General features: G+C 38.3%; 1 protein-coding gene across 1 annotated transcript; it reads left to right on the top strand.

Moving 5' to 3' along the window:
- The first annotated feature begins 4,720 nt into the window (after window positions 1-4,720).
- Window positions 4,721-24,301, top strand: LOC122077063 (F-box protein At2g16365-like). The gene is made up of 4 exons (XM_042642832.1): window positions 4,721-5,131; window positions 20,455-21,981; window positions 22,141-22,166; window positions 23,406-24,301. Exons 2-4 carry the CDS (start codon window positions 21,699-21,701, stop codon window positions 24,138-24,140), a joined length of 1,044 nt encoding a protein of 347 aa, XP_042498766.1. The 5' UTR covers window positions 4,721-5,131; window positions 20,455-21,698; the 3' UTR covers window positions 24,141-24,301.

Below are 24,301 nucleotides of genomic sequence, written 5' to 3'. Positions count from 1 at the left end.
GAATAGAGTGTATGAACATAAGTAGGAATATAGGATGGCACACGAGTGAATTTAAATTCAAAATTCATCACTTGGCCTATCAAAGTTGTTTCGGAAATATCCAACCCACCTTTTAACAATTGAATACTTGAAACATGGGGCACAAAGTGGGGGGGGGGGGGGGGATGTTGTCATGCACCATGCTGATCAATTAAAATCCATCTAGACTAAAACGCTTGATTGATCTCATTCTTTATTTATAACAATTTTTCTTATTTGCCTTCATTTTTTGGATAAATATTATTTAGTTCTCAATATAATTCACTGGAATATAATATAAAATAATTATTATTGATCCGACTAAGACACACTATAATAATGATTGTCGGCTATGAAATGGACAAGGAAAAAAGAATGCCACGACAATAGTGTTCAGTTATCTTCTCACATAAATTTACTTTTTTTTTTTTCTTTCATTTGCTCTGAAAATGTGGATTTATATAAATAATATATTTTTAGAATACCCATTGGTGTGGCATGCATATTGGATTTGGGTCTTCTCCATAGGGCCCAAGGACCATAGAGTGATCCTAAGATTGGGAGGACCCCTTGCACACGTCTTTAGGTCACCTTAACCCTATGATTATTTTTTGATCCTCGGACTCTATGGAGAATAATCTTATTTCATGCATATTAATCTCACCACACATGAGAAACCCTCTCACTGTTGGTAAATACCAAGTTTTTTTTTTTTTCTTCAAAGGAAACAAACCTAATTATAAGTTATTACATAATATATCCGACCTACAAATATATTGTTTTTCCCATACTGCCTCTTTGGCTATTATTTTTAGGTCCCCTGTATATCTATTACTAGTTGTTATATAAAATTTGGGGTAACCGAGATGTTTATCTAGTTCTATGCATACTAAGACTAGAGTTTTAGGCCACATATTAAGTAAAACATCATGGTTGTTTTTCAGTAACCATCAAATTTCCATAGCATCACTCCAGATATGATCTATCTTCATATGTTCTCTCCCTGCCTTTGACATTCCATGGATTAGTCCTAGTGCCTCCGCCTCACCATTCTGTCCTGTCACACAAAAATTTGCTTCTATTAGTAAACAGTTTCCATATGAGATGAGACATAGTACTCATGCTGCACTGTTTGATTTAGATTCCTTAACACTAGTGATAATGATGATGTTTTTATTTATGTGTGATAGGGTGATATGATTTGAGGATGGTGGATTGGATATTACCTGATGTATGGGTCGATTGTTTGGTGTCCCATAGGATATCCAGAATTCTACCTGGTTGAGGATATGTGTCCACTATACACATTAGTTTCTATGTCTCCAAATGAAATAGATAGTAAACATAAAGATAGAGAAGAACCATGTTAGGTCTGATTTGGGGATTAGGCAGGAGTTAAAACAATGCATTACCAAAGAATTCACAGTTGTCATTGGGGTAAGGTTTGGTTTGAAGCCTAGAGGACTAGCATGCCAGATACTTTTGGACTCTTCACATTAAAAAAATACATGCTACAAAGTCTCCCTATTTTTGCGGCACCGTCCACAAGAAGGGTCAATGTCTACCCACCTCAATAATCTGTCTTTAGTAAGAAGTCCATTATTGATAACTCTCCAGAAAAAGATTTTGAATTTTGGGTGGATCTTTATTTTTCATAAAAACTGCTACCACTTAGGGCAAGGGGATAGACACCTACACTTGTGGGGACCATCAGTCGGTTTTACCAAAGACTGTTTCAAAATGAGATCCACATCCAAGCTAGTTTTAACAACTCCATCCTTTATAAGAAGGCACAACTTTTTATCCTTTTGTTGAGATGTTGAACTATAATTCTCCCCCACATTGCTATTTTTCCTCTATGGATATATTGATTCTTGTTTCTTTCTATGCGAATGATTTCCATATCTTTGGATTCCTTTATAAAATGACACAATCACTTCTTTGTTTTTTTTTTTTTTAGGTGGAGACACAATCACTTTCAAAAGGGAAATTTATAACTCTCTCGGATAAACCATGGAGAATATGATTTCTTTTTTAAACAGAGAACATGGATATTGAAATAATCTACTATGTATCATTAGAGAGAAATTGATTTTGATTTTTTTTTTAATTACAACTAGAGGGATATTTATTTTAAAAGTGTACATAGAAAATTAGCATCTATCTTTTTACTCATGTCTTGGCCCATTGCTCCAATGAAACCATGAGACATGACTATTAAATAGTTAGGATAGGTTTTTATTTTTTATTTTGTAAAATAGTTAAGATAATAAATATAAAGTTCTACGATTAATTTAAAAGAAGAAGAAAAAATTTAAACTAAGATTGGGGAAAAAAAAAGAAGGAGAGAACTTTCTATAGTTTATGAAATAGTGGGTAGAGTTTTGAAAGGAGCAATGGGGATGACGCCCTTCACATATGATTGTTGCTTTATTAGTAGCATATGTTTCCTCACATAGTTTTTTCTACCCTAAATTTTGTTAAAAAACGAACAATAAATATGTTCTAATGTTCAAAGAATTAGCCAAAGAGGCTATGACTAAAAAGCAATCGGTATATAATTTGGATATAATGTATAAACCTTTCCATGCTTGATAGTTAGAAGAAATATATATATATATATATATATGGTCAAATATTACCACACTTTATTTCATTGGCAAAGTTTTCCTCCACCATGGAAGAAGGTTAATCGATGATTTGACCGGCATTATTATTCCGCTATTAGTTGAAGTAATGTTGCAATTCTTTTATAAAAGGCAGGTATTATTTATAAATTTTAATTCACATTTTTATACCATTTTGCATTTATTTATTTGACATGATCAAAAAGCATGTCTAAACGCAATTGACTGAGGGAATGAATCCAGCTGCATGGTAGAGGTCAGTTTGGCTCTAGATGCCAAGATCACCAATGATCAAAATACCATAACTATTTTGAAAGTTATTATTCTAAATTTTGAAGGGACCCATTGAAATAGTTATTGTTTTCCATTTTCTGTTATCGTGTTCAATAAATATTTCTCATTTTCTAATCCTCGTATTGATTTTGAAAAAAATGTCATATATTTTACAGGAAAAAAACAAAGACATTTTGCTCTTATTATAATGAACAATATATTATCATGGTTATAGATAATAAGATTTGCTCTCTTTGTCAAGGTAGACACTCTCAATTTGTGATTGGATAGATCATTAGCAATTTGTTTTTTATATCATGAGTGAGTGGTTGTTGGAAGTGGACACCCAAACTGAACATTACTTTCTAAAGATAGTACCATTTTTCTTTTTATTTTATTTATTTATTTTTATCATCTTCCTCTTCAAAGGCTCGATCTTTCATTTTTTATTTATAAATTTATTAAATGTCCGGAGGAGGACCAATCATACATATATTAATAAATAACAACCTATCACATTTGATTCATTATATAATGGGCGTATCTTGTTGTTACTGAAATGATGAAGTGTGAATATATAATCTTCCCTTGATTGCATTCTTTATTTTTTTTTTTTAAAGTTTGTTAATACAATGGAAGTCATTGTCATTAAATTATTTTCAAACCATTTTTCAAGTTGACATGCGAAATGATCGGATTTAACATCATTGGAAAAGGAAAAAGGAATTTAAGTGAGATTACAACTATTTTTTTTTTTTCACTTATCGTGGTTGCAACAAGATTTTCTCTTGTCATAATGTTATTGACATGTCAGAGTCATTTTTAGTGTAAACAAGCATTCGTTACATGAAGCTGTCACCAACAAATCAGCATGACATCGATTCAACCTTTGTACAATAGGTGGCAGAGTATTTTGGACAATCAAAAACTTATGTCATTTTTATGTCAATATTATAATAATGTTTTTTTGTTTCAATTTTATTTTGATTATATTATTTTATCTTTTCTATACCAAGTAGAAGGTGAAACTCCTTATAACTAGGCATGATTGCATCAAAATTAACTACTAACATATAATAGAGAGTGTTAACTATGAAATTTTCTTATTGACACCCTTTCAAGGTGTAAAAAAATTTGTCATCTTTATTTTTGCCCCTTCTAATATAACACACAAAATTTTTAAATGAAGATAAATACTATCATTTCATATGTATATTTGAAAAATATGTAAAATAGTTATAACTCTTAATAATAATGATATAAGGATTAAGTTTTCCTTCTACCACGTGGTGAATGAGAATCCATTCATCACACTAGGTTCATATGCTCATGCTGAGATATTGAGATAGGGTTCGTGAAGAGATCGAATCCTATCGTATGCATTGTATGCGTGTGTATGTGTGTTTTTTTATTTATTCTGTATCAAACATCTTGGTTAAAAAAAAAATAGTGTTCGTGAACATAAAAAAAAATCTCTATATAATTTAATGATAAATAATTTTTAAAATATATTTTCATCACTCTTGAGTCTTGACTTCAGAAAACAAGTTTTAGAAATATTTTTTATGACTTAAAGGCGTAGTTTCTAATTACAGCCAGGATAGGTGTCATTTGACAATGGCGTTAACAATGGAGGGGAGTTAATATTTGGGAGATGAGTGGTAGAGCAGGGCGGTAGGGTTGTTGCGTATACGGTGAAAATCTGTCCAGACTCGACCCTGGAGAAGCAGGATCCTCAGTACATCAGACATGCCCTTACTGCCAGAAGTTAGCAAAGAAACGTCGTGGACTTTGGACTGAAGCGAGAATGATTACGTGGCCGAAGTGGAGCTTCGGCTTTAGAGGCCTCGTTCGCTTTTTCTTTACCTCTCATCTCTTGCCTAACAAAGCAAGGAACCGCCATTCTGCCAAACCCTTCTCCCTATAGCCTATGGCCACATATCTCCTACTTCTTTATGTAATATTACACCTTTCTACCAGACACTGTAACTGCCTTTAGCAGCAGTAGGCAAGAAGTATAAACCCACACTCCTTCCTTCTCTTTCTGTGCGGACTCTGTTCTTCTTCTTCTTCTTCTTCTCAGAGACCCTATTTCTCTATCTTTCTTTCTGTTATATGGATCGCTCGAGCTACTGATTGCGACTGTAGTGGTGGTTGCGTGTGTCCTGTGGAACTACTTCTCACTCTCAGAATTGTTGCTTTCAGAGACGCAGGTTAGTTAGACTGAATACTGAGAGGTTCAGTCGGACTTGTGAATTCTGATCTTCAATTTTCCTTTTTTTGTTCTTTCTTCTTCTGTTTGTACTTGACTTTCAACTGGATGTGGCCGTTTTTGATATGGATCTCCCTCTTTCACGAATTATTGGTAGAGATTTGTGTCATACTGTTTCCATATTTTTTTTTGGAATTAGCGGTTTTGGTACCTCCCTCTCTCTCTATCTCTCTCTCTGTGTAGGCGCTGGTAGTTGTATTTCGAATCGAAAATAGGTTGATTTGGTTAACTCTTTCTTTTCATTCTGGAGGATCACGTCTGTTTTGCTGAAACGAAACTAGCTGATGAGATCTTGCTTCACGCTATATTGCATTTGACTTTCTATATGTCTAGAATCCGTTTTAACACATGTTAGGTTCTGATATATCGCTCCGTTCTGCTAATAAGCTTCTATATTTTCTTTTGTGCCTTTATATGTGTCTCGGTTCCAGATTTCCTTCCGCATCTGCACGAAGTTTATTTACATTTTACATTAACTACCTACACTTTTATCTGCATGTTTCGAAAATAAGCCATAAGAGGCTCAACTATATGTAGACCTAACTATCATATGATTTGCCATTATTTCTTTCTATACGATGTAAATGTGCTTATACTAATTAGCTGGTTTAATATTGTAACTTTGCCCAATTTTCCGATGCTTCAAGGGCCAAATTTTTTTTTAAATCAATATGACCAAGATTTGTGGAGAAGCCTTGGGGGGGGGGGTTCGGGTGATGGGATCCTGGTTCAGTTCTTGCAACAGAATCAGAATCCTCAATAGGTAGGATCACAGGGAGGTGAGACCACAGTCAGAATTGATCAACTTTAAAAACTCTAAATCCGGGATTCCGAACCATGTCAATTCCTGGTAGATCAGCAACCAAACACCTTCGGGACTCCACCAAACAACAACAAAACTACTAGCACAACATAAGAACAAATAGGTGAATAAACTCAGAAAATCGTAAGAACAAAAGAAGAAAGAAAGAGATAGGAGGGATATGACCAAGGATTCTCACCAAGGCCTATAGTAGGATCTCACCAACCAAAACAATGCATCTAACAAAACAATCCAGCTTCTCATCAAGCTACATTGCATCTCACAACCATTGATAAAACCAGAAGCTTCATTCAACTTTTAACTTACTTCAAAATGCTTACAAGAAACCCTTTTATAGAGTAGCTATAAGGTTTCTAGACTCTGATTGAGACTTTCTACCAGACTGTCTAACCATTTAATGAACTGCATATTTTCATGGAATTTATTTGGCTTATTGACTTAAATAATATCTTTTGAGGTTCTAGATAATAGTTGTAACTAACGAGATAATGCTTCTCAAGTTCTATGCACATACATTGATTACTTTTGATCCTTCTTTTACTGGATTAAATAAAACCGGTTTTGGGTGACCCATAAAACACATAGATCTAGTTGGTTTGGCCTGAACCAGCTGAACTTGGTTCAACTGAACCATAACAGGTTCATTCAAGCAATTGTAGGTTTGGTTCCTCCCTTCTTGTGATGATATTGTTTGCAGTAAACTTATCTACATCAGATTTTCCCAGCTTGAAAATTTTCATCTCTCAAATGTGGAAAGGGCATGTAATGCTCGTAAAGGTCAAGGTTGCACTGGAAATCATCTTCATGGATCCACGTGCAATCATGCCGCAAATGACCCTTCTAGTTGACCAGGAAGAGTGGTAACCGCCTCCTTGTCATGTCACAATAAACTCATTACCAAAATCTTCAATCTTGTCCTTGTTTGGTGAAGCAAGCTATGGCAAACATAGGTTATGCTTGGTAACATTCTCATCGGGATGGTGCCCCATATATATAGTAAGATCAAGAACATCAACAAAAAAAATATTGTTAATGGACTGTTAAGTGGCAACTCAAGCATGTAGGGTCGGATCCTTTTCAGCACCTTGAATGGACCCATCTTTCGAGGGTGCAATTTCATGTTGGTACCGACTGCAAACCTCTCCAAAGCAATTTGTACCATCACCATGTCGTCCAGATGAAACTCAATGAGTCGGCAGTGCTATCAGCTGCATCTTTATATGCATCATTGCTGATTGCAATGTGTCGGTGTACGTTTATGAGTACTTCAATGATGTGTTGTATGAATTCGTTAGTCTTGATGTCAACTCAAACATGAGAAGGGAGAGGAACCATATCTATTGGCCTCTTGGGCTGGATACCAAGTGTGTTTCGAAAGGTGTTTGACTTGTGGTGTGGTCGATGGAACCATAGTAGGTGAACTCATCAATGTCGGGTATTGATGACCAAGTTTTCTTATAAACTCGTACAAGACACCACAAGAGGTTGCCTGAGCTTCGGTTTGTGCATCCTTCTATGGGTGAAAGGACGTATGTAGCTTTGTGTTCATCCTCACCCATATAGCCTTCCAAAATAACTCACGAGCTTAACTTCACGATCGGAAGCAATCATTTCCGATAGCAAGGTTTAATGACCAGGCTTGAAACCGAAATTTTGCGAAATCGCAAAATTTTTGGCTGAAATCTTGTTGGTTTCAATTGATGGTTTTGAGGCCCAAATGGTCAAATTAGTTTCCCAAACTTCTAGGAAACATATTTTAGGCCCTTTAAACATTGTGGAACCTTAGATTGCAAATAAACACACCCAAAATAGTTGTTTGGCTTCAGAATCTAGGTTGTTAGTGTACATTGTACGATGCTTTATACATAATTCTATTGAAACAACTAAAATATGCTTTAGGAATAAATAAACATAATATTAGAAATCATTTCATGATTATCAAATGTTATACATGATCCATTGCAAAGATATGGGAGTGATTTGGAAAAAAGAATACAAAAGCTGAGGTATTCTAGGAAGTATTCCTCTTTGAAGTCGAAAGTAGCGAAATGATACTAAAAAACTTGAAACATGTTCGAAATTTCATTGAAATGGGAAATTTAGATCAAAACCATGCATTTATACAAATGGTTTGGCCTAAATGATACTGAAATAGTGAAGTCCGAAGCATTTGGTCGAAATTTCAACCGAAACATGGTAAGACCCAGCTATTGCACTTGTTTTTCATTTCAACCTTTGTTGAAATCGAAAATATTTTGCAAAATTTCAGTCATTTCAATCAAATTTCGAATATTTTCTGGTAGTCTATGTAGTTGCACCACTTTGAAAAATATGGCTGCAATATGGGTTGCATCGTTAGGTTTTTTGACAAGGTATGAAGTGAGTCATTTTTGAGGATCTGTCCACCACTACTAATATGGAACCATGCTTTTCCCGAGTAGTGGGTGGGCCATGTACAAATTCCATATTGATGAAAAGCCATGGTGATGCAGTCTCGTCCAAGAAGAAGATCCATTCCCAACAATGAGACCACGATTTAAGGACTAAGCCCTACAGTGATCCACAGTGTTGGTTCTTGTTCTAGAAGTCATATGTGGGCCCTGGTGTGAAGACAAGTTGCCAGAACCTTCTATTAGTAGTTACTTCTACTTTAGTCTCGATTTTTGTTATGATTCTTAGTTGTCGAGTCCATAGATCTTTAGTAGTTGTTATTTGATACTTTATTTGGTGTAGTAGTTATTAGATCTCTCTTATAGAAGGGTTACCATTTTTGAATTACTTGCAACCTAAGTTATATTTTACACATTGAGAGTTACTAATTTTGTAGCCAGCCGTGATATAAATACAAGCAAGGGAGTACAAGCTCCATGGTTTCGGGTATATTCCTCTATCGAGTTCTCTTTGTGGGGGGCATGCTACTGTGGTGATTCAGCAGCAAACCCAAGGTGGTGAAGCCTTCCACGGGCATTGGTGGTGAAGCCAGGTCATATCCCCTTTTCCCTTTTTCTTCCTCCATCTTTACTTGAGTTTTAGAAATTTACATGTTGCGTGGGATGTCAATGTAATCTGAACTCTTCTTTTGTGGGTTCGATTCTACGACCTTTGTTTCCGTTCTCTGTGATTTAGTTCATTATTACTCACTCCATGTTCTGCTAGTTCTATTTCTCGGTTTCAGTGCTTGCATGAGTAGTTTCTCCCTACTAGTGATCTCAGACTTCCATTAATGATTCCAAATAGGCCAGCCCAATTTTTGATATGTTGTTCTTCTCTATTAGGGCCTTGTCCAAAAGTGCAGGTTCATCAGATATAGAATCTGGAAGTTATTCATATTTTAGAGTTACTATTTTTTTCCCCTCAAGTTTCTATTTTCTGTCCATCTTCATTATTCACCATTCAACCATTGGTTCTTGATGATAATTTGGCCACAAGTTCAGCAGATTTAGGCCATCTTCGACCAGATTTTTAGCCCATTAGATGGCTGGTTTATCAGTTATTACATCTTATTTTCTATGTCCTATTGTTACCTAAGCTTGGAACACTGCAGCTTTGTCCTGTGGATGCTTTCAGTCCATTAAATCTTACTTTGATTTATTAGAACTCATCACACCGTGAGGAGCAGGCAGTGGGGAGTATAATCCTGCTTCGCTCGCCTGGCAAGGTGGCATGTACGACACCTTGCTATCAAGTGTTGAACGCCCCTTTGAAGATGTGGACAGTAGTAGAGATCAGCCACCTGAGAAGGGGTTATATCTTTGACAAAGTGTTCTCTGAGTCCACTTCCATGTAGCTCTCAAATAAGGGGCTGCTATAAGGATGTATTGGGAATGTATATGTGTGTTCTCAGGAAGAGAAATTGTTCATGCAGTGAATATTTTGCATCTGTACCCACTTGTTGTAAGGTCTGGTAAACAGTAGAAAAATATGAATATGAAAGGCACTCCTATTTGACATGATCTGTATCCATGCCTTGGGCTGAAAAGGTTTTTAAAGTCGGTAATTTTCTACTCAACACATCAACAACTGTGTTCTTTCCGGAATTATAATTCAAAGCAAACATGAAATCTTGGAGATAAGCCACCTACTTGGTTTGTCGATTTATTCACTGTCCTTTGAGAGTGCAAGTGCTTGAATGCCTCATGATTGGAGAAGAGCAAGATTCAAAGTATCAATATCGGGTATCGTATCAAATGGGTGATTATGAGGGACTAATTATAAAGTATTCGAGACACAAGATATGCTAAGGATGCTCATGGAAATGGTCAAGAAACGTATAAACATGCTTAGAATAAATGCAAAATAGAGTTTTGAATAATAAAACACTATAAATAAGTAGGGAAGTGGTAATCTGTCCGTGAGCACTGCCTACGCCAACGCTCCCTTTGTCTATTATGTAAATATATCATGTATAAAAAAGGACAAAGTACGACAAGACTAGTGTATTCAATTGATTATGTATAAAAGATGAGTTTTCTTACATGTACTGATGACGGGAAAAAAATTTGGGGAAGATTTAGGGTATAGATGCATATCAATAAAAAAAATAAAAAAATCCTAGTTTTATAAAATTTAAGGTCTTTTTTCACTAATATAGTGATCTATTAAAAAAAAAAAAAACACTAAAAAAATCAATATTTGAGCAAAAGAATTAGAATTTCTAATAAAATAAATGTTAGTGTGCAAGTTTGTGAACAAGTGACTAGCGTACTTAGTGTGTTAAAGCCCACCCTACCAAGAGGTCTTGGGTTCAAGTCTCCTAGTTCATACCTTCCCTCCCACCCCCTATAGAATGATAGAATAGGATAAATTAGGACCTAATAAAAAAAGTTCAAGTGCAAATCTTGTTTCGATCCTTGATTGCAGGCTGTTTAATCACCAAATGATGATGAAATCAACACGCTTATTCCAGTAGAAGCAAGAAATTAGGTCCCTCCCCCCCCACCCAAAAAAAAAAAAAAAAAAAAAAAAAGACTGATAAATAAAGCTTAAAATGCCTTATTATTGGAGCTCTCGGCAAGTGTTTTGCAGTCATGGATCATGTTTTGTGGCTGTATTGGTGTATTGATAGCTATCGACAATGTATTGACTATCAGTTCACGTATTGATCCAATACAGTCGATACATTTTTTTAAGGTATTGTATCGGTATCTTAAAGTTGTGGATATGATAAGATATTCAAAACCTTGAACAGAAGTATGAACACCTTTATTGATTAAATAATGTTTCCAATGTTTTTGCATTTGTACTAAAACATATAGCTCATGGTCATAGGTCAAGTACCGCATTGCATTATTCAAATTTCCGCTATAGAAAGTGATGGGGTAACCTCCTTGCATAAAGGACACCACCAATGCCAACATGAGAAGCATTTGTGGCAACCTCAAACAGTTGGAAGAAAGAAAGATTAGGGTTAGGGATAAGGGAATAGAAAAGAGGAGATGAGGGAAGAAGAAGAAGAAGAGAGGATGAGAGAAGGAAGAGAGGCAATGACTGCGCATCGAGGAGAGAAAAGAGCCCTTCCCACCTGTATTAGATTCAAACTATATTTGGGAAGTTAAAAATGCTTCTCTGGGAAGGCAAAAAGGAAAATAGAGAAAATACAAAACATGACTACTTAATAATGAAATAGTTCATAAAGTGCCCCTATTTTATAAACCCAACGCTCCCCCTCTAGTTGGAGAATAAATTTCATATATTCTTAGCTTGTATAAAAGGGTATTGAAGTGGTTAGGAATGAGTCCTTTGGTGAAGATGTTTGCCAATTGATCACTAGTCTTCACGAAGGGTGTGTAGATGTTGTCAGAGTCAATCTTTTCCCTGATGAAATGCCGCTCTAATTCAATGTGTTTTGTTCTGTCATGTTGTATTGGGTTATGGGAAATTCTTATAGAGGCTTTATTATCACAATAGAGTTGCATAAATCCTTCAGTGTTAAACCATTACTCAAGAAGGAACTGTCTCAACCATATGAGTTCGCAAAATCCATAAGCCATTGCCTTGAAGTCTACCTCTGCACTAGATCTAGCTACAACAAGAAGTTTCTTTCTCCTCCATGTAACCAAATTACCTCCCACAAATGTGCAATAGCCTGATGTAGGCCGTCTGTCAGAGATGGCTCCAACCCAATTGGTATCGGATTAATCTTCTATCCTCAAGTGGTTGTTCCTGACATACAATAATCATTTTCTTGGAGAGGGCTTCAAGCATCCGAGGATGCGGTACATAGCATCCAAGAGCCCACTCTTAGGAGCATGCATAAAATGGCTCGTTACTCCCACTACATAAGTAATGTTTGGGCGAGTCAAATGTAGATAGATAAGCTTCACCATTAGCATTTGGTATTTCCCTTCATCAATAGGGGAGAGGCCACAATCTTCTCCTAACTTTTGATTATGCTCAATAGGGTAACTTGCTGGTTTACAACCCAACATCCCTTTTTCTTTCAACAGGTTTAACACAAACTTCCTTTTTGGCATATTATTATTCCCTTCTTAGACCTTAACACTTCAATTCCCAAGAAATACTTCAAGTTTCCAAGATCTTTGATTTCAAATTGTTCGTCCAAGTAGTTTTTCAGCCTAGCCTTCTCATCTTTGTCATCCCCAGTCACCACAATATCATCAACATTTAATGTTTTGATAGTGCCATTACCCTGTTGAGTAAATAATGTGTGATTTGCTCAACTCTAGGAGTTTTCATTTTTCAAAATAGCCTACTTGAACCTCTCAAACCAAGCCTTTGGTGACTGTTTGAGACCATATAGTGCCTTCTTGAGGAGACACCTTTCCTTTAGCTGTCGAAAACTTGAAGCCAGGAAGAGGTTGCATATACGCTTCCTCCTCTAAGTCACCATGGAAGAAGACATTCTCCACATCCTTTGGGTTTGATATGGCCTCAGTAACAGTTTTGGGAATGGAAACAGAGGAAAGAGCAAGTGTAAAAGCAACACTTGTAGGAGAGAGAGCATCATAGGAAACAAACTGGGCTATAGGACCAGTAGAAATTCTCTTTCCCTTTCTAATATCAACAAAGAGGTCTTAGCTCAAAAGGAGGACAAGGGATGTTACTCCGGCTAAGGAAGGTAGAGCTCAGGATGTTGATCCAAAGAATACTCTTGGTAGGTCTTCTTTTCCTTTCTTTTGTACACAATAGGTTCCTTCTCATTGGCAAAACCACCACTATCAACAACATCCACCTCTTTATATTTCCCAATATCAAGAGTAAAGGGAGTAATAGGCAAGGGAGGAAGAAATGGAATGGCATCAACAACCTTTTTACTTCTAATGTTCTCCCCCTCTTTATGTTTCTTAATATCAAGAGTAAAGGGAGTAATAGGCAAGGGAGGAAGAAATGGAATGGCATCAACATCCTGTTTACTTCCAATGTTCTCCCCTGAAGAGAATGCTGATTAGAAGCAAAGAAAGACACAAATTCATGGAAGGTGACATCTTTGTAGAGAAGCCGCCTGTGAGAAGATGGGGGGTAGCATTTGTAGCCTTTGGTAGTGGAAGAATACTTGAAGAAGAGGCATTTGAGGGCCTTGGGATCAAGCTTAGTGCGAGATGATTTATTAATGTGCACATAACAAAACCCTGCGAGGGAGAGAAAAGGCAGAAGCCTAAGGAGACAAGGTTAAAAGGATTTTGGAACCAAGGAGTTTGGTAGGCATGCGGTTGATGAGGAAGCAGTAGTAAGAACAACCTTAGACCAAAATGTTTTAGGAATAGCCATGCCAAAGAGAAGGCTTCTACCGACTTCTAATAAATGTTGATTTTTCCTCTCAGCTACCCCATTCTGTTGGTGCGTAATAACACAAGCAAGTTGGTCAATAATACCATTATCGGTAAAAGAAAGTCTTGAAGGCCACTATACATGTACTCCCCCCCCCCCTCCTTATCAAATTGGAAAATTTTAATTTTGGTTTCAACCTGGGTGTAGACCATTTGATAAAGGTTTTTGAAGGAATCACAAATATCACTCTTATGTTTCATAAGAATGGTCTAAAGTAGTTCGAGAAAAATCAACAAATGAAACAAAGTAACGATAGCCTAACAAGGAGGTAGTTGGAGAAGGCCCCCAAACATTAGTATACACAATATGAAAGGGAACTGCAGATCTATTACCATGATGGGGATAAGACGAACAACAATGTTTAGCAAAGTACATGTCTCACAATGAAATGCATAAGAAGAAGGAAAATATATAGATAAGTGAGATAATTGTTTCTTTATAACAACAAAAGAGGGATTTCCCAAATGTTGATGCCAAAGCATCAGGGTCGACAAAACTACTATCACTACTATCACTACGTCCACATTCATAGGATTGTGTTGTGGTAAAAAAAGTTGATTAAGGCTCAAGACTAAGGCCTGAATTGTTATAAAAATTTCTCATTCAAACAACTATGACAATTCACTTTGGTGAGTATTTTCTATCAGATATCAAGCTATAAGCCAGCCATTTGAGTTCATGTGTTCAATACTAATTTTGCGAAGGGAAGAACGGTAGAATAAAGTTTTATTTGGACATAAAGAAGGCAATATTATGGGTCGCAAAAAAGTGTGGGATTTATATATATATATATATATATATTTTTTTTCCCGGGGTGGGCCTGGGAAAAAAGACAAAATGTGGGACTAGCATTATCCAACAAGTGCGTGACCACAACTTTCTCCCCCTTTTTTTTGGATATTAATTGTGTCAAGTGAGTGAATGGTCCAAATTTGGTCAAAGTTGTGGCTTTCCTTTTCAAAAGAAAAATTACAAGAATACCAGTAAGTCCCTACAAATAATAAATTTTACATGTAATTGATCACCGTGGTTGGCAAGCATAGTGACATTCAGGTCCCTTTCTAAATGAATGTAATTAATGGGATTGATTGAAAAAGAGTTTAGGATTTGATAAGTTGCTTTATAAATTTAAATTGTAAGCTAACAATTGCAGGATGATTTCCCTAATATAAAATAGGTTTTTTTTTTTTAATGAATAAATAATTCATCATCGAAAATGGAAGAATATACAAGGAGAAAGGGGTGGGGAGGAAGGAACACCCGAGGAGGAACCTCATCAAAAGATTGATTGAAAAAGAGTTTAGGATTTGATAAGTTGCTTTATAAATATAAATTGTAAGCTAACAACTGCAGGGTGATTTCTGTAATATAAAATTTTTTGAGTTTATATATTTGAAAATTTTGGAAGAATTTTTTTTTCTTTTTTTGATGAATAAATAATTCATCATAAAAAATGGAAGAATATATAAGGAGAAAGGGGGCGGGGAGGAAGGAACACCCAAGGAGGAACCTCAACAAAAGAAAAGGGGACGACAACCATTGACGGCGGAGAGCTAAAAACTAGCCAGTAAAGTAAACTAAGCAAGAATGGGGATCAAAGGCAATTATTTTTTTTGGGGGGGGGGGTGGACAAAATGGAGGAAGTCCCTAGGTGAAATGAGCCTGTTCCTTGGGAAATCCCTAATATATCTCATACATAAAGAGGTAAGCTTATAGCGAACATCAAAATATAAGGCTTTCCAAATATTGTCATAAGTACGGAGTTGGAAGCAAGGTTCAAAATCTCATCTCGTTTCGCTGAAACCACCGAAACACAAAAATCTTGATGAGTTGGTTTTTTTTTTTTTTTAAAACTCGGTTGACTATTTCGGTGGTCAAACAACTATATTGGTGGGTAGCTTGTTTTAAGCTTAATAAACATGCTTAAAACTTAAATTTGTAAAAATATTAGAACATGACAGTGTTTTAGAGTTGCACCCTTGTTTGGTAGCAACCGTCAAACTGTTCTGGAGATTTTACCTACTTCATTGCTAGAAAAATATATAATATGACAGTAAAACAATTAAATAATGCATCTAAGCCCTGATCAAAATATACCTCAACATTAATTAACTAATATTTAGGGTACTAGAGTAATACTATGCAACTCTCTGACTCCCAAGTCCCAACTAAAGTCATCCACTGAGCTTCTTACTCTTAAATCTCAAAGTCCCAAATGGCAATATCCCAAGTCCCAAAAATATTAGTTATACAACATTAATTATAATGATTGTCTACTAGAAAGAACGATGACGGCTTGGCTGGATTCCACACCCAGTACGATGGAGTCAATGTGCATTTTCCTCGAAAAAAATTTCGCTCTGATAGAGTCGTAGATCATTTAATGGGGAGTAACACACACACACACACATATATATATATTTGAGTTCCATCATAGCTATATCAACCAGAAAACCAATACAATTTATGATGATGGAAAATGGATTTTTTAAATCAGAAAAAAAAATTATTTATAAACAAAAAAAAATTCAACTCCATGAGGTCATAGGTCGGCCTCTAGTGTTTAACATATAAAAAAATCTAACCCTATCCAACATGTATTTATGTTACTATTTAAAAAAAAAGGTTTTGGAGGAAGTGGTGATCTTCAACTTGGAGCGATCTTCAAGGCAATAGATGTGATGATGTGGCTAATTAGTGGACAATGGAGTGATTTTGTGTTCAAATGGAAGGAGGAGCCAAAATTTCGCCGAGACCCTCACGAGATGTTTTTTTTGGATGAATAAATAATTCATTACTAAGCGAGAAAGAATATTCAAGAAGGAAAAATAAAAGAGAGGGGGGGAGACAAAACCCTAAGGCCCAAAAGTGGGGGCAAAGAGGCCTAGAGGCCTAAGAACAAAGGAAAGCAACCCATAGACAGGGGGAGGGGAACATCATGGGGGGATGGGGGAGATACTGGTGGGAGGGAGGCCCCAGGAGACAACAATGAGCCTGTTCCTTGGGGTATTACGGACGGTACTGGGCCTAATGATGCCAATCTTGGAGCTGACCTCGAAAGAGATGGCCTTCCAAATCTTATCAAAGGATTGGGGGTTGGAAGTCCATATCCGAAAGTTGCGCTCCATCCAAATATGGTTTATAGCCGCCGCGAAAGTGAGCTTCCCAATAGTATCACAGATGGTAGACCCGCCAAATGTCATGTCAACCCACTGCCATTCCCTGGATAAAGGAAGGATGGTTCTATTGGATGGCCAGATGGTTCTGAGGGCTCTCTTCCAGATAGAGGAGAAGGGGCAGGAGAAGAAGAGGTGGTTAACATCTTCGGTGCTATTCCAACAAAGGCAACAAGCAAGAGAAGTCTGGATGTGCCTATGGATGAGGAAAGATTGGGTGTGGAGACAGTTGGAGAGGGCGCACCACATAGTGAAGCTATGGCGGGGAATGTGGCCTTTGAACCATACGGATTTATGCTAGGGAACAATTGGGGACTTGATACTAATAAATTCCCAAGCGGAGGTCGATGTGAAGGAGCCCGTGGGAGATGGGGTCCAAAGGACTTTATTGCTCCTACCTCGATGGCCAGGAGGGATAAGGGGGAGGATTGACTAGAGGTCGGCGAGGGGAGGGGAGGGGAGGAGCGGGGAGGGGACCAGCCAGTGGGGGAAAGAATAGCAACGACCCTCGCGGATCTAGGAAGGCCAGAGGAATAGATGGATCTCGGGGAGATGAGGTTGGTAATGATCCCGGAAGGGTGCCAAGGGTCAAACCAAAGGGAGGTGGAGGATCCCTCGCCTATAGAGTAAGAGAGACCTCTGAGAGCAATGGGTCTGGCTTTAAGGATAGAGCGCTAGATAGGGGAGGCGTCTGGGGAGGGGGAGACAGTCCACAGTGAGTCAGTTTTTAAGAGAGAGGAGTTTATCCAAGAGACCCAGATGCTTTGGTGTTTGGAAGCAATTTTCCAAATGAGCTTGAGAATACCAACAGAGTTGGTCTCGGCAATGGATCTGATGCCTAACCCTCCTTTCTCCTTGGGGGAGTAGACTTTAGGCTAGCTGATGGGGTGGAGAAATTTGGTGGATTCAGTTCCTTTCTAGAGGAAGGAGTAGAGGAGGGAATCAATGAACTTAGCTGTGGAAGCGGGGATGGAGAAGATTCCAGTCCAATAGAGGTATAATGATTGGTGAACATATATGATGAGGATAAGACGGCCAACATAGGAAAGAAGCTTGCCTTTCCAAAGCTGAAGCTTTTTCTTGATAGAGTCAAGGATGGGGGAGCAGTGTTGGGAAGAGAGCCTAGAGGAGATGAGGGGAAGGCCCAGATATTCAATTGGGAGAGTGCCAAGGGTGAAACTTGAGATGGCAAGAAGATGAGAGATTCGAGCTTCAGAGACACCTGAGAGAAAAATGTTAGACTTGAGGAGGTTGATGCGGAGGCCAGAAAGGGATTCAAGAGACAGAGGGAGGACATGATGGAGGAGATGGATTGAGGGTCAGCTTTGGAGAAGATCATAAGATCATCCGCAAAGGCGAGGTGAGTGAGCATGAGAGCCTTGCACTTAGGCATGGGAGAGATAAGATGGAGATCAGTGGAGGATTAGATGGATCAGGAGAGGATTTCAAGGGCAAGAGAGAAAAGGAAGGGGGAAAGAGGGCATCCTTGTCTGATGCCCACTTCAGACGAGAAGTATCCAGCAGGGCTACCATTGACAAGGATTGAGAAACGAGGGGTAGAAATACAGGAGTGGATCCAATGGACAAAAGAGGGAGGGAAAGACATCTAAAGGAGAACTTTAGAAATGAAGTCCGAATGAAATGAATCGAAGACTTTGTGGATATCGATCTTGAGGAGGGCCTAAGAAGAGTGGGATTTACGGTTGAAGCCTCTAACGATCTCATGACAGAGGATGATGTTGTCAGCTATGCTTCTACCTGCAATACAGACTGATTGATTAGGGCTGACAAGAGAATCTATTACCTTCTGGATCCAGTTAGCCAAGATTTTTGCAATGAATTTGTAGAGGAGATTGCAGTGGGAGATAGGTTTAAAGTCGCCCATTGTATTTGCACCCTCTTTCTTGAAAATGAGACAAAGAAAAGTATGATTTATCCCCAATATTTGGCTAGGATTGAGGAAGCTTCTGATGGCAAAGATGAGATCATCTCGAATGATGTGCCAACAAGAGGAAAAGAATCCCATGCTAAATCCATCAGGGCCAGGGGCTTAGTTGGATTTGTGGGAGAGGATTGCGGCCAAAATCTCTTCATCATATGGGATGGCAGTGAGGGAGGGGATCAGGTTAGTGGGGACAAATTTGTTGAGGAGGTTAGGGGGGGAGGGAGGGAGAAGAGGGCGAGGGAAAGGACAGATGGAAGAGATTGCCAAAGTAGGAGACAACTTTAGCTTTAATCTCAGAAGGGGCGGTGAGGTCCAAACCAGAGGAGGAGATGAGGTTGGGAATGAAATTGGAATTGTTCCTGGCTTTGAGAGAGCGATGGAAGTAGGCGGAGTTGGAGTCCCCTAGCTGAAGCCATTTGATCCTACATTTTTAACGAAGAAAGCTTTCTTCTTGAGCAAGAAGAGAGGACAGCTCAGAGGCTACCAGGTTTTCTTCCTCGCCAAGAGAGGTATTGAGGAGGTCCTGCTGAATCATAGTTTGGATGTGGTCTCAAGCCTCCCTTGACAGTCCTTAACTCTTTCAGAAATGTTCCCAAAGGTGGAAGAGTTCTAAACTTTGAGAGCAGCTTTGACAGATTTGAGCTTTTTGGCAAAAGCAATGAGTGGAGATGAAAAGACAGGAGTTGGGGTTGCCCAGGATTCTAACTATGGGAAGGAAATCATCGTGGAGGGTCCACATGTCAAAGAATTTAAATGGGAGATGTATTTATAAGCCTTGGTTGATATCATTTTGGTATCTCACCGAAACTGTATCGAAATTTGGACCGAGATGATGTCCTTTTTGTAATTCGTAGCATATCTCGTCTCAGTAAAAAAAAAAAAAAAAAAGTCACGAAATTTCTGAGATCTCGGTGAGATCTTGAACCATGGTTGGAAGTCAACCTCCATTAGGAATGCATAATGAACCTAAATGGTAGAACTTAAACTTTATGTACTGGTATTTGTTGACAATACGTATAAAGACATGGAAAAATATACAATTACAATCAAACATTAAATGATTTTACATATCTATGCTAGCGATGGAGAAGTGGTTAACATACTTTTACTTTAAATCAGTATGTAATCCTTGTATAGATTTTTTATTTTTTATATATTATCTTTTTGCTAATGACGGGTATCTAGGCCTTCAGCCTGACTAGTCCCGTGGGCCCATAGTGACCCCACAACCTCATGGACTGGGTCATACCAGGATTGAATGAACACCAATCAACTCTCACTCCAAGCAGTGAAGAGCACTAAACACCCCCGTGTGAGTGGCCTCAAGGAGGTAAGAGGACTCGAACTCAAAACCACAAGTTTCCGAGGCAAAGGACCCTTGCCAACTTGGCTACCCCCCTTGGGGGGACGTAGAACTCTTTGTTATGATGATGTAATGTATTGTTATCCTTTGTTCATCAATGTGCTAATTGAAGTTTTCTTTCCCCTCCCCCCTCTTTCTCTATGTAAATCTGGACTGTGGCCACTACCAGCTGGGCAACATTTCTCAAAAGGGATTAACCAATAAGCGGAGCCTTTTGTTCTCAATCAATTTGAGATCTTCCAATTTAAGATGTCGAACTGTGATGACACTGACACCAAACCTGAGGAATCTATGCATGCTCATCATTCCCTGTGGATGGCTCACTGGGGCCGAACAAGCTGTGAGTCATCAGGGGCTTATAACCATCCATTTGATGATGAGAAAAAGAAAGATGGTCATGATTATAAGCAGCAATCCGTGCTGGTTCAAGCTGATGAGTCCAGGAAGGACACTGGATTGGATGTAGTAAATGGCAGCCCAAGTAACTTTTCTAAGCATGGTAGTGCATGGAGATGCCCGGGGGGCTTGTGGATGGAATCTGATGGTCACCATTCTGCCAAAGTTGGAGCAGTAACTGAAACTGAAAGAGTTAAAATGAGAAATGAGGCATTGTCAATGAAGTCATTAAACTACAGCAATGTCAGAAAATGGCAATCCTTTCCAATGTCAAACTTTGATGAAAGGAAAAAGAGTATTTTGACTTCCAAGAAGGACTTATCTTTCAATGGAAGACATCAACCAATATCTCAGATTGATGACAGGTCTGAATTTGGTACTAATTCTGTGCGTGAGAATGACGCTCACCTTTCTTCGAGAGTTCTTGCATCAGCAGCTCCAACTGGAGTAAAATTATTGAGAGCATGCCATCCTGCTGAAGGTGTGTCACAAAGGTCAGGAGATCTGGTGAAACCTTATGAATCTCCAGAGAAGAAAAACTTCCCTGTTTCAAGGACTTTGCAGGACAACCATACAGCCTCAGTTTCCAATTTTCTGCTGTATGGGTTTGAGACCCGAGGATTATCGCTACAGTCTTCTGAGGGCAGACGCATGGAAAATAATCCTCTACCATCGAATGAATGTATCACAAAGTCCAATTTTGCCACTAGAGACCATGCTTATTCTACATTTTTAGTTCCTGATGGCCTACCCCTGGAGGAGAATTGTGAGAGTCAACAACTATGAGATCCTTCAACCAGTGAAGTGAGATTCCCAATTTTTATTGGCAAACAGGGTAAAAGATGTCCCTTTCCTGGTTCTGAGTTTTTACCAGGCCACAGCTGCCCTCCAGCAGTCACCAAATCAGAAGAGTTGAATTATGGTAGTCATTCACTGAGAAGATGCACAACTGTGCATTCTGCGGATGCCCTGCCTGGAAGTCCTACAAAGATTTCTCAGACAAATCATCATTTGCTCATGATTAAAAAACCAGATGTTAACTTGTCGGAGAACAGAGAATCAAAAGTATCAACAAAACTCAAAGGAAATGCATTTTATGAATTGCTGACCTTGCCACCTGATTTTCGTCTTGGTACTAACCTAGGAACTAAGCTGCAATCTCGAAGGAACTCTGGAACAACTGAAGTAACAGGTAATGTATGGAATGCTAAGCCAGGTTCAGAAGGTTTAAAGAATGAATTATCGGCAGAAACTGATGCCATGGATGTTGGTGTTTGTCAGGAAAGCAACTTGCTTCCAGGTATCTATTAAAGTGTACCTAAATATTCCGTGTGTATTGTGGAAAGCTTGGTCCTTTAATATTTGTTAATATATACAACTGAAATATGATACTGTAAACATTTGCCCTTGTAATAATCCTTCTGACCTGATGCATTGGTTTCTCTTATATGTTATGCAGGCGAAGCTTCTTATCCGTCAGAAAAGGTACAATTGAGCCTAGCTAGCACAATTCTGACACACACAACCATTGGTCCTCGACTTGTTTGCTATTCCCTACTTGATTTTTCTTTAATATCTCAGCTAATGATGCCATGCAGTAGTTTCCTGACTTACACAATATAAGCATTCCATCTGATGCACCTCTGTGGGGCACTCTGATTTGTGACACATCATTTGCCATCGAGGATTAAAGGATCCATGGATCCAGTCACGGATTGGCGAGATTGGATTGTTTCCGATCCTAGGTACAGGAGATCCTGGGTTATTTTCCTTGAGGATATGTCAGGGTGGATTGGCCTATCCAGATCCAATCCTGGATCCTGATCTCTAAAACCTTGTTCGTAATCAATCCATCTCTTTTGGTTATTCGGTATTTTGAGGGTATATGATCTGCTGTTACATGTTCAAAGGATTTGAATTCTGTTAAGGTCTGCATGATCTTGGACAGGGCCTTGATAGAGCTGGAACCACCAACTAACATTATGATGGCAATACCATGGACAAAAATATGCACCAGCCAAAGAAACTCTTCTTTAATGATCGATGTGTTTTATATAACTTCATCTCTATTTTTATGGATGAAATACAAAATACTATTACTAATCCTAAAGAAATCTTGAAACTGCCACGAACACCTTGAAGTAGTTTCCACAAAAGCTCACCTTATAAGCTTATAGTGTTTCAAGTATTCTAATCATGGCATTCCCATATAAAATTGGGCTTGCAAGATTTTGAGCTCGTTACCTTTTCAAAATGAAGCCCCATTAGATCCCTATGTTTCTGGATTCTGGGATGTGGATCTTCCTCTCTAAGAAGAATCTTCTGCCTTTGGACACAACATGCGTACATGTCAGACTTCAGATGAATTTTCACTGATCAAGTATATTGTTTATAGCTTTTATAATCCATCATTTACATTATTGTGTATATATGCTCATTAAAATACATCAATCTATTCTTTTTCTCCGCTAACAGAAAGAATTTCTGGGGATTGTTGCCATACGCTGGTAATGGTTGGCATAGCCATTGGGTGAAAGGTCACCGTTTCTCGCCTGGGGTTCTTTCTTTTTTTTTGGTTGGAGAGGGGGGAGGGGGGGATGAATTCCATGTTTAAGTTGTTGATTGTCCCTTGATGCTTTGAATCTGCTGATATAGCAGTGGATTTCGTGTTGTAAACATGGGAACCACTATATCTTAATTGTTTCAAAATACCTGTTTGTGCAGGATGTATGCCAAAAAAATGCAGAACCTCAAGCAACAATGGCTTCCCTGAAAAATAAGGGGAAAACAGTAGTGGCTGATTTACCTGATATGAACCAAGAGTCGCCTGCATCTGCTGAAGGAGGTGATATGGATGGCAGGAGGTTGAACTCTTCAAGAACTGAGAGTTTGGAGGTGGAGCACCTCCTTTACCTCCCTAAGCAGCCTGATAATTCAACCTTCAGTCCTCATCGAGACAGCCACCAATGCCTCGAGCCAGACAGAAGATGGGTCAAGAGTCTCAAGCTAAATGCCTCAAATCTTCCCCATGGTACCAAGTATTTGAAAATGGGTAATGCATCCACAAGTGGAAAAGCAAATAAGTTGTTCGGCATAGTTATGAATCCCAGCACCTCAAAGGACATGATAGTTAAAAATTTTGGAAAGGGAAAGATGGACAATAAGACGATGATGTTATCAAGGAATGCAAAATCCCCTTCTATTGGTTCTGTGGAGGAATGTTCAGATCTTACGTACTCTTGGGTTCAGAGATGGTGCCATAATAAGGCAGTTGCAGAACTGGTGAAGCCAGGTGTAAATCTGGTCAGTGAGCCTCAAAGCTCCAAGTCAGCTTTATATGAATGTGGAAAGAAGCCATTTCCAAGCGTTGGTGCGATGGCATTAATGGGGAAGGCTATGAATGGTTTCCGGCCATGTGAGTTCAGGAGAAGAGGTTCATTTGTAGTTTGGAATAATTAGGGGTTCTGAATTCAGTCTTGAGTTGTAAATAATGTAATGGTAGATGCGATAGTTTGTTGAGTAGGTGAGGAAAAAAACCTGAAAAAGTGTAACTATATCAACAGTTGTTTTCTCCTTTGAGCCACCATCAGGAAGGAACAAAGTACTCTCTTATTTCTGTA

The sequence above is a fragment of the Macadamia integrifolia genome, chromosome 4 (genome assembly GCF_013358625.1).
Source record: "Macadamia integrifolia cultivar HAES 741 chromosome 4, SCU_Mint_v3, whole genome shotgun sequence".
NCBI lineage: Eukaryota > Viridiplantae > Streptophyta > Magnoliopsida > Proteales > Proteaceae > Macadamia > Macadamia integrifolia.
The sequence above is the reverse complement of the archived record's forward strand: the minus strand, read 5'-3'. Positions and strand labels throughout refer to the sequence as shown.